This window comes from Metopolophium dirhodum, chromosome 4 (assembly GCF_019925205.1).
Source record: "Metopolophium dirhodum isolate CAU chromosome 4, ASM1992520v1, whole genome shotgun sequence".
NCBI classification, from domain to species: Eukaryota; Metazoa; Arthropoda; class Insecta; order Hemiptera; family Aphididae; genus Metopolophium; species Metopolophium dirhodum.
Genome location: NC_083563.1, coordinates 38,366,383 through 38,378,790, shown reverse-complemented (window position 1 = coordinate 38,378,790; position 12,408 = coordinate 38,366,383). Strand labels below are relative to the sequence as shown.

Below are 12,408 nucleotides of genomic sequence, written 5' to 3'. Positions count from 1 at the left end.
AAATATTATATACATTTAAACATAATATTATTATATTCCGTACGAGGCTCCGACGTAACCGGAGATCAAAATTTGATGTATTGGAAAAGAGTTTACCAAAAACGTATACACACATAATATTATACTTATACATTTATATAAATATTTATCATATATATAATAATATATTATTATAATATTACTGTGCAGAGAAATATATATATATATGTGTGTGTGAATATTATCGTATACAATATGTGCGTATAGTAATAATAGTCTTACGTGGAACTATTCCTATACTTACCTTGCGTATATATATAATATATAACGTACTTATCTCTTGCTCTATCCCTGTCTCTTTCTCTTTCTCTCTAACACTAACTCTCTTTCCGTACATAAATATACTATACACAAAAAATAAACGTGAACGTTTGCGACCCTCCTAACTCGACCGTGTGCTAATGTCGATAGTTATAAGTCCAGGATGTCAGTACAGGATTTGTAACTATGTATTGAAGAACCGTGTTGTCGGAAAATATTAGATGAGTTTGAAGTCCCTTTTAAAATAGGTACTTATACCTTTCATTAATTTCAAAATTTCCATAAGTTATAATTTATTTAAGTATTCCTCGATTATGCAAATCTTATATAACCTCGGATGATTCTAATTTATAAGTCGATATGCATAAAAACAGATTTTCGTATTACCATGTGTGAATATTAAATATTAAATTAAATATTTTAATTTGTGATTTCGCATTATTGTTTTCAATAAATTTATAATTATTTTTTTATAATATTATAAATCACCTAATCAAAACTTGATACTCAGCCCATAATAAACACGATAAATTATAATTATAATTATAATTATCTATTGTGAAAAAAAAACCGGACAATCGAAAATATTGTGGAAAATTGTTTCTGGATTTGAAACAAAACATAATTATTGGCAATGGTATATTAAGATAACAATTTAAAAAAGAAGGCATACTTTTAAATGTTAAACAGCATAATATTGTGTATTTGTGGTAGTAATGAAAAAAGATATAATAACAAATAATGTATTATTACACACATCTTACAATGTTCCAGTGAATAGGTATATACTAAACTGTAACATAGGTTGAGTGTGATCTATGAATGATAGTTCCAATGGATACCTATCACCACTGTTGGTAACCTTCCAGAGGTCCGTACCCTGTGCCATCGTCATAACGTAAGTATTGGTTGCTGGGTACAAGGGGCGCGCGCAGATTGGAAGGCCATGAAGTACGAGCTTGTTGTGCAGCCTCCGCCGAACGGTATTTGGCTTGACCTTCCAAACCGATTGGGTCCCTGTTGACTTGGGCTGTGAAACCAGTCAATGGATGCGATTGGTAGTTCACTGTTCTGACCAAACCGTCTGAGTCCAACAATCGGTAGTAGCCTGTCAACTGGTCACCGTTCTTCGTCTCCTGTTGGTCCTTGATGTCACCGGTGGCCGGATCGTTCACGCCATATCCAAAATTGTATCCAGCTGACGCAATCTGCTGCATGCAACAAACCATTAGCACTGCCAACAGAAGTGCTGAACTTGTGACCTGAAAAAGAAGATCAAAGCAATGAGGACTAGTGAACCAACTGGAGAATTCATAACTTAAACTAGGCAATGCTAGATCACAGTTAATAATATAATAATATGGACGTAATCCTAAGCCTAACAAAGGTGGAAAGAGAAAAATTTGCTTTTCGATATCAACAATGAATATATTGTGCTGTTTTTGGTTAGGTATCCTAATGTCGAAACGTCTCTTCTCCTACCAGATAGTATGGCACCGTACAGCGAATGAAGTAACTTAGGGTGACTTAATGATAGTGTTTTACACACGCCATTCCGATGATAAAATAACAGTAGTTCGGAGTATCACAGCCAGGAAGGAAATGGGATACTTGCCCTTCCTCCCCTAAAATCTGTATATATTATGGTACTAACTAATTCTAGACTATGGGTAAAACTATGTTTTATGTTAAATTAATTGTACAATAATTATTACTATTACATCTACAACCATGGTCATTTATAAGTCATTATTTTATGTACACATAGGCTATGATTACTTATGACAAAAATATTAGAAATTATTTTGGTTCAGTTCGGTAATGTTATTATACTATATATCAGATAGCAACATTTGTAATTATACTTAAAATAATATAGGCTAGATAAATAAACAATTGAAGGTCCTAAAGAAGACTTTTAAAGAATATAAAATATGATAAGAGTTAATACAATCATTATGCGTCTCATTAATTTCATTATTTGTTGTTCAAAAATTATTGAATTTTTTATAGAAGTTAGACATTGGATATCCATAAATTAACAAATTGTCATAGAACGATTTTCATATAATATTAAAAACAAAAACCATAGATTAATAGATTAATAGATTAATAGATTTTCATCAAATGTTTATTTTATCATATTTTATACCAACAAGTTACAATTTGCGAAATATTTTGATTTGTTTTGAGCAATTTACAGAAATTTGAAATTTTCAGTTGTATTTAGTTTTTATACATTTATAAATGTCAATAATAATGTTTTTATTTATATCTAAGATTTGAAAATTTAAAACACGGTTTCTTGTAAATAGTTCATATTGTAATCAATAAATCTAAAAAATATAGAATCACAGTTTTTTTTTTGTAGGTATTGTAAGTTGAAATTTGGACGAAATCAGATATTAAACGTAAAATAACGATTTTAGTTATTTTGTTGTAATTTAAAAATATTATTCGTGGGTACTTTAAACTTTTAAAATATATTATTTTTAAATACAATTTGTTTATAAAAAAATTAATTCAACCTATATTACTAATGTGGCATATTTAGTAATGTCTAATAGTAAAATAAATTACTTTGATAACAATAATATCATAAAATATACTTGGTAATATTATAGGCAGACAAAATTGCTGAATATCGTTTTTAGTACTTAATATGTCAATGGTTTTAATTACCTATATTTGTTTTATTTCAGTATACTATGCCCAATGTTATATACAATATAAAATAAGTAGTATAAAATTGTAATATAAAGCGATTGTCTCGAATATTTTTAAATATTTTTTTCGTGCCTAAATTGTGTAAAAAATCGCACGGGCGGTACACACCTGCAAGATACTTATACGGTCGTGTTACATAGTAGATGTACCACGTGATTTATTACAATCTACTACTGCGAAAATTATATGCGCTCGTTGAAATTGAAAAACCGGAATTTATTTCTTGACACATTTCCGAGTTAACGCGTTGAAAAAGAATATTTTTATATGTCATGAAGCGCAAGAGTCATTACCCTGCAGGGATTTAAAATACTAATAGTAATAAAAAAAATCCAGACAGGAATATATTATCATAAAGAGTGATGGAGACATGGAACCGCCACAGGGATTTTGATTCAGTCGTATCATTCGTAAAACAATTAGCATGAAGTTATTGACATCGGTGTTAAAAAAACAATACATTACTTATTTTATCATGGGGACCAAACATAAACGACACAAATAATAATTGCATATTTTGTATTTTACGTTAATTTAATATTATAATAAGTCTTACACAAAAACTGGTAATTAACCGTACGATAAATGACTTTTTAAAGTCGTTGTTAAAGAAATTCACTTTATAATATTATTCGAAATAACAAAAGCGTACAATGGATATTATTGTAGGTATATAGTATAAAGATAGAGGTGTACCAAATCTAAAGTATTAATATAATAATATATAAAATGTACTCACTTTAATAGACTGCATGTTGGATGGATTGATAATATGACAGATGATATGACAATGTTGTTATTGTGCGTTTGAACGGATGGACTTGTGGTAATGAGTACAATGTAGTAGTTTGCTAGCATTTATATAGTCGCCTAGAACAGTACATTTATGATGCTTGGTGGTGGTTAATTTGTCCGATAATAACAAACCTTGAAATCGACTAAATAGTAAATAGTTATATTATGGTTTATAAATGACATATTTACATGTAAGTATTAATTGACAATTAATGTAGGTATAATTTTGTTATGTACCTAGGTATACGATTCGTATTGTACGCATCTCTGCAAATGAGAATAATATAATTTTTCCATTGTTCAATAGGCACTCGATACACATTATTACCTAGACACCTATAATACCAATATTAGGTACATGAAATAATGATTACGTTTAATATTAAATCTAACAAGATTAAAAAAATCGGGCAAGTATATAGGTAACCGCGCTCTGCTGTTTTACGTCAGGTGTCGTGTGTACCGCGTCATTGAGTAGGTCACTGTAATAATGGGATGTGTTGAATTTGAATTCAATGACAAACCATTGCATAAAAAAATGATTCTGAACATAGATGGGTAAATGGTCTGTAGACTGTATACAGGGTAATTTTTTTAAGTATAAGCCCACCTTATTGTGATACATAAATTATAAATATATTCAAATTCTGATTTTTTGAATATACGTGGAGACAATATTCTCGAATACTTGAGATTTTTCGTACCACTTAAAGATGATCCTGTGACAACTCGAACCTTATTCACTTTTAATTATTCATCAGATTTTTGTTTTGAGAACTTTGATGTATCTAAATCAAAATTCGAACAAATAGTTTTTGAGTTCTATGACTGTGTTCTAAGGATAATATGTCTACGGTAATAGTTTAAGTAGATTAGGGGCTTAGGCGATTTGAACATTTTAGTAATTACTATTGGTTTATCAATATAAATAATTTGTAAAAATGATCCAAGTACAATGAATACTACATCTAATATTACATATAGCTTACATTTTTGTAAAACCATTTTTAAGAATAATTATTATTCTTAGTACAAATATTTTGATAACTCAAACAACTGCTTGAAATTTAATACAAGATTTCTTATCAGTCACCACATTTAAAAAGTACCGAAAATACATAGACACAAGCGAACAAATATTCCCAAAAATAGTAAATTACGAAAATGATATTTAAAATATTAAATAAAATATAAAAAAAAAAAATTATTGTAATAAGCTACGTACTTACACTAATTTAAGTTAATTTTTGATAAAATTGTTTTATACCTAAAATGTGAACAAAATACCGATTTTTCCTAGAACAATTTTGGTTGGTTTAATGTAATTCGAAAAATATTATTCGTTTTTATTTACTACAATATACACCATGAATCAAGAACCTTTTCACGCCGTTTTACAGTATTGACTTAGAAATTAATAACATTAATACAATATATAATATACATATATATAAATATGACTATACAGCAGAACGACTTTTTATAAGCTCTAAAACCTCATGATAGTCTTTATTCATTAGTTGGTTAATATAATGGTTTTCCAAGTTGTAATAACGATAGGTATATGATATATTTCGATGTTATATTATAATATAATACACTCACTGTACTATTTCAAACGAAACATGATAAACATTTACTTAGGGAGAATAATAATAAAGTCTATACCGAAAAGAAGAAAATGTTTGTTTAGGTGAATTCTATAATGTCTATTGAAATTTGAAAGGTATACAGAGGAAACTGCACTGATTTCGTTTTTATCCGATAAAGATTTAAGCTGAAGTAAACAATTTTTTTTACTGAAAATTGTATCATTATTACATTATCGCTCAATAATCTATACCAACATGTTCTTACAAGTTAGGCATAGGTACTAAATCTAATTTACATTATTTTACTAGTTAAAATCTCATAATATATTGTGCATTGTGTGACTAAATTGTAACATTTGACGCGTGTGAACATTTAAAAAAGTTTTTTAATATTTATTTCTTGTCAAATAAATTTCTTTATAAAATATAATGATATTTTTATATTATTATTACTGCCTATATTTAGTTATATCCTCTGAACTAATATTTGTAAATATTAAATAAGAAAATCAGAAATAAGTACATATTTATTATTTATTTTGGAATGCGTTAATAATTTAATAGAAAACGTAAAAATCCGTTTCGTATTTACATGATCAGTACAATGATATTTTGTACATTTATTATGTTTATTTAAGTAAATGTATTCATTTTAAAACAAGTCTCAATGACAGTATTAAATGAAATCAGTAGATTATTTATATTTTTCCATTTTAAACGAAAAACATTGCCAATTCGTATTTTTTTATGCAATTGATTTACACATAAACACAAATTTTTGTTTTGGATCATAACTAATTTATATCTTCTTCATCGCCAATATATATGATACACCATAAAACTACCGTTTACGGAATTTGAAGTCTTATTTTTCATATATTTGTACATGTTTAGCATAAACATATTACAAAGGTTTACCTATACATTTTTAACTCTCAAAATTAAAATGTTATTTAATAGGTATTCAATTGAAAATAAACGAATATAAGGGGGGACGAGGTGGCCGAGCGGTCTAACGCGTCGACTGCGGCGCTGGCAGTCGCGGGTTCGACTCCCGGCCACTGGGCGGCATTTTTCTTCGGGCAAGTCACGGTGTCCGGAGAACAAGTGCCGCCATCCCCCCACCCCGGGGCACGGCAGAAACCTACGGGTGCCCCATTAGAAATTCTGCCAAACACAACACACACGTGTACCAACCTACCCAATATAAAACCTACCAAACCTACCCAATATAAAACCTACAGTACCCTCCCCACACCCAATGGCCTATGTTGCCGCGGGTTACTCAATAAAAAAAAAAAAAAAAAAAAAAAAAAAAAAAAACGAATATAAACCACATTTATATTATATTAATGTAGGTACCTATGTATAATGTATAATACATACATATTATAATATATATATATATTTGAGTATTTTACTATGATTAACATGGTTAGGTATCAGTATTTAGGAATCTAATAGGTAATGTTATAACCTCGTTAATGACAAAATAAACTATTAATATTTGAAATTGTTATATAGGTATTAGGTAAACAATAATAGAACATAAGACAATTACTGTAAGTCGGCATGTTAATTTTTGGTTTTATTAGTTAAATTTGATAAGTTTTTCTCTGAGTGACCAATTTCAGTCACCAGTAGGTATACATTACCATAGCTCATAACGTAACTTGGATTACGATTAAGTACCTAATCAGTAAATTTGAATTCATAACTAAACATACATTGCGCTCAAACACTCAAAAATTAGCGTAATAATGATCATTGCCTTTATTGATTACGTATATATCATTAGCCCTTATTTTGTTTTTGTGAAAAATACAGAAAATCAAAACATTTTAATCAAATATATCATAGAATCCCAAACGGTGGGTCGCAATAGGTATGTTCGGTGTGTCACGGAAAGTTTTGAAATATACGTTTATTTTTTATAATGTAAAATATTTAATATTACATTTGGCACTACAGTGGCGTGACGAAGGACTTTATTTGAGGCACGTGCCTCAGTTTAAAGGGTGGTGGGTCTCCTAGAGACTCGTGGTATTTCACATATTATAATAATTTATTAAGTGTGTACCAAGACTAAGTCAATCTTTCTCAGTTACCATTTACGTAAATACATAACTACTTAAATAAGTATTTATAATTTATTACTTATATTAATTATTTTGCCTCATAAGTTAATGAAGTTCGCCACGCCACTGAGGTACTATAAAATACAATGTAGGTAAATATAAAAAGAAATATATATTTCATGTATAAATACGAGTATATGAGTATCATCAGTATAACTATATTGTACATTTATTATTTTGATATAAATGTATAGTTTAGATCCCATGTGATTATTGAATTGTTCTATAATTCCACGAAGATTACTAGCGGACCAGTGACGTGTCACAACGCTACCGCACTAAAAGTTATCACAAAGATATAGTGATCATCAATAATCAAAAAATAAATAAAACTGTCATTATAGTATGTAGTTGTGACTTGTGGGGGTAGCTGAAATTTAAAAAATTACCAAAATGGGGCTTATCGTAATGAGTTTGGGAACCTCTTAAATAGATTTTAAAGGTAAGCTAGTTATCCGTTCTACATATAAAACACTCCTCTCAAATTCAAACATTTATCTTTAAATTGTGTATACTGTATAGTTATAAAATCTCCTTAATTCAGGCTCAGAATGAATCTATAGATTATTCAGTCGACTATAATATACAAAATATTACGATACAATGAATCCTGCTCATACCTATACATGACATTTAAGATGTATAATATATAACTATTAAACGGTAGGTACCTATATAAAATCATTTTATCATGAAAAATAATTTAACTATTATAATAATACTTAAGTATCCGTATCTCAGCATAATTACACGATTCCACGGCTAGGTATCCGATTTTTTTATTGTAATATAGATAAACCTCTGAAGTTTTTATAAATTATACGATGGACTTGATCGGTTTCTCTATTTTCGAACAAATAATATCAAACTTTTAAATAAAAATAATAATAATATATATATTTAATTGCAATTTAAAAAATAAAACTGTTTTTATGTATATATGTATGTAATATGTATATTGCATATATATATTGATTTGTAAATATTTAATTTTCAGACTGAACAGTTTTTTTTTCAAATTTTCTAAATATACTCATACCTATCCATTAAATGTTCATAATAAACATTGGAGAAGGGCGATATTGAAAGATCTCAATTTTTAATTTTTGTAGTTGTTTGCACGACACGCATAAATTCACAATTTTATTTCATGAACTGCAGCAGCAGTCATTCAAGGACAATTGTTATCATTAAAATGTGACCACTAACCATATAAGTAGCATACAGTATATTTGAAAACTAAAAATTAATTTTTCTTATCTCTGTTGTCCTGACCTATACGTACAAATTTAATTAAGCCAACGAGTGACAAATATATTAAAAAAGTCCCAATAGAGTAATAATTCAATATAATAATATATTATTTTCTTCTATAGCAGTTAAAATTCTATAATTGAAACAACATACTAAATGTATCAATAAAATACTATAGTAAAATATGTTTAATATATTTGAAACAGTATGGTGCAACCAAGTGTCGTTAATTTGACTTTCTATTATTATTTAGTCGCGTGTCGAACATAAGTGTGTTGTTAAAACGTGAACAACATATTATTTAAGTATGGATATTATTTAGTTATTTTAATAAATAAGTACAAAATAGCTATTGTAAATAAATATATAAACAGGCAAATCTAGACATGGTTTGTATTAATAATTTAACTATTTAAATCCTTGTATTATGTAGTGAGCATTTATGTAAATGGGTAGAATTTATTATACCGATAACTACTTTTGTTTGTCACTTTTTTTCTGACTATAATCACTATAATTCATCTTAAATATGGCCGTTGATACGCACTGCTAAAATAAAAACGTCGTTAATCCAATCATTTTAGTACGCATTTATAGAGCATTTAGTTTTGAACCGATAGTTGATTGTATTCAAAAATCTAATATATAGGTAGGTGCAAACGCCTCCAAATGTGATCATTTGAATTGATCAACATTTAAAATATACACAATATAATTATATAGGTTTTGACAAGTGTTAATACTTCACAGTTATGTTTATGTTATCTGCGTAAAGACAAAGTTAGTGAGTAATCATATTTATTAAAATATGGTAGTTTATGACATCGGGAGTGGGTCCATGACTAGAAAAAATAGGCAAACATATTATTGAAAGTCAGCAAGAAGACAACAATATATTGATTGGATGAGTCAATACTTTTAGTTCTGTACGCTCCCTTTAAATTATAGCTAATGTTCGCTGTACAATCATCGGCAATTTTATGCAAACGTATAGAGTGCTGGATTACACGACACATTTTATTTTTAATTAGAAAAATTATATCAGTAGGCACTGCAGATCAATCTGAATCTCAATTTGAATCCCAACTGGGACTTCTAATGCCAATAAAAATACGTAATTGAAATTGTTTGAAACGTGAGCCATGGCAGTGATATTTTTTTTAGTACCCATATTCAAGTATTTTTTTTTATATTAACGACTCCCATACTCCCAAATATATAATACACCTACCAACATTGAGCAGTTCAACGTTATTATCAAATCAGACAAATATGTCTTGATCATCAAAAATAATACCCGAGATAAATACTTGGATAGATTTCCATTTATTATGTAAGTACTCGAGGTTTGTGGCGGGACTCGTTTCCTTGATAACACGCGGGATCTCATATTATATTATTTATATGTAGTTTATATTATAATCCGCCTTGTATTATAAACGTGCATGTTTACTGTATATTATACGGTTCAATACTACGTCGACGTGTTTGCGGAGAGGCTTTTCATAAAAAAATCTAATAATTTACACGCGTCATAAATGCTCGTCACATTTTAATTTTGACGTGGCCATTAATCATAATGGGATAATATCGTATCCCGGATATGTACCTATATAATGTATTGTAAATTTAGTAAAATACAATTTCCTCTTTTGAGAACGTTAAGATTTTCAGTACACAACTTGGTAAGTACGCCACCTTTATTATTTTGACACACAATATTATTATATCCTACCTACTTTACACGGCAAATGTGAAAATTATATTTTGTCTGCATAGCGAACATCGGAATGCGCTAAAGCCCCAAGCATTAAACAATAATGTCTTACAATCGTCAAATGCATTCATTCCTACACCACTTGTTGACGTATAAATTATCACTATGATATGAAATTATTACTATGTAACGTAAAAGTTATCGTTCAAGTTAACTGGCAGAAATATAATATTTGAAAGCAATAGTCGAAAAATAATAATAATTTGCTATTATGTTGGTCAAACATTATAAATTATAATATTATAATATCGGTGAACATTGCAGTATTTGAAGTTTCCCACGTCATTGCTGCCACAAACTTCGAGAGGTTAATTTTATTCGTAGAATATTTATACAAATAAACGGAAATGTTGTTTCTCAATCGCATATTATGATAATATCTTTCCTTAATTTATTTTGCTATTCATATAGTATATGTATCAGGAGTTCTTAATAAGACGGCTGAGCTTGTAGCAACCACAATATGGTTGATCAAATCTACAGTGAAACTGTACCTAACATGTAGCACAGTTATCAACATATGAAGCTATAAACAATAGCTAATAAGCACTCATTTTTAGGGACACCTAACTACAATAAACGAAAAAAGCATAAAATTTGAATTTCGTCTACAAAACATAATCGTGAATAAAAGAAACTAACGGCTCATGCGTCGTTTTATTGGTAAGGAAAGATTTCGTGATCTGCAGTTGTAGTAAGTCACTATAATATACACGCTACAGTAGCGGATCTATAATTTTTTTTTATGGCGGATGCTGTGATGATAATTAAGCTCCTTGTTGGTACTTACTTATTATGATCAACTTCGGATCGAACACAAATTTAACTAATTTGTTGGCAGTTGGTAGTCTAGAATTAATACGTTTAGTATACTGATATCTAAGTAATTTATAATTTAAAAAAGTTCAATTTTCGAAACGGTGGGTGCTTCAGATCCCAAGAGACCCATCCCCCTTAAATCCGCCACTGTACTCACAGACATTCCGGAGTTATTAAACCAATACCGGAAATATCTAATTATTGTCATATACCGCGTTATAATTATTTTTCTGAAAATAATAACGCTGTCTGTCTAATATCGCTTGTCAAGAATACTCGCGGGGGATGTACCACCACAAGTCGGTTAATAGTATTACTATGCAGTGCGTGTGCAAGTTGGCTTTCTGAATACGTTTTTCGTATGACCTCTAATCCACGAAAGCGGAAAAACTATACGAATTATACGAGCTATGCACGCCACGTGTGTTACATACTTACACAGAGTTACATAATAAAATATATTATTTTGATGCGATATCGTATTATGCAGTCCGGTCGGGACCGAAAAACGCGAAGGGCCGTGCTCGTCTTACAATACCAACCTGTCCGAAGTGTATCAGCTTGTCGCAGACAATTTGCCGATTTGCACGCACGATTAAACAAATGAAACTATAATAGTAGAAATATCATACTGGAATTTATTTATCGCACACAAAACGTCGCATCCGCATGAGCACTGTATGCAGATTAAATTAGTGTTTATAAAATATGAGTAGAATAATATTAATACAATATGAGACAATTTATGAACAACACCGTTTGTATTGAAATCATTTAGACAAAATAGAAAATATCAACATTCAACCATTGATTACTTATATTGTATATTTAATCAATTATTCAACTAACATCCACGCAACAAAAAAATAAGTCTAAAAATGAACAGTGCATACAAACTACAAATGCAATAATATTGAACGTGATTGGAACGGAGACACAAAATCAGATATCACGCTGATAATAATTATCATATTATTAGGTATTCCCGATGTCAAACAACCAGGAT

At 29.3% G+C, this 12,408-nt stretch overlaps 2 protein-coding genes across 2 annotated transcripts in view; one reads left to right on the top strand and one right to left on the bottom strand.

Annotated features, from left to right (window-relative positions):
• LOC132942791 (atrial natriuretic peptide-converting enzyme) overlaps window positions 1–12,408 on the top strand; it is a 114,217-nt gene that overhangs the window by 15,757 nt on the left and 86,052 nt on the right. The gene's annotated exons all lie outside the window — the stretch shown is intronic.
• Window positions 925–3,848, bottom strand: LOC132943825 (larval/pupal rigid cuticle protein 66-like). The gene is made up of 2 exons (XM_061012944.1): window positions 3,767–3,848; window positions 925–1,562 (listed from the first exon to the last, which is right to left on the bottom strand). The coding sequence occupies exons 1-2, from the start codon at window positions 3,779–3,781 to the stop codon at window positions 1,146–1,148; spliced, it is 432 nt and encodes a 143-aa protein (XP_060868927.1). The 5' UTR covers window positions 3,782–3,848; the 3' UTR covers window positions 925–1,145.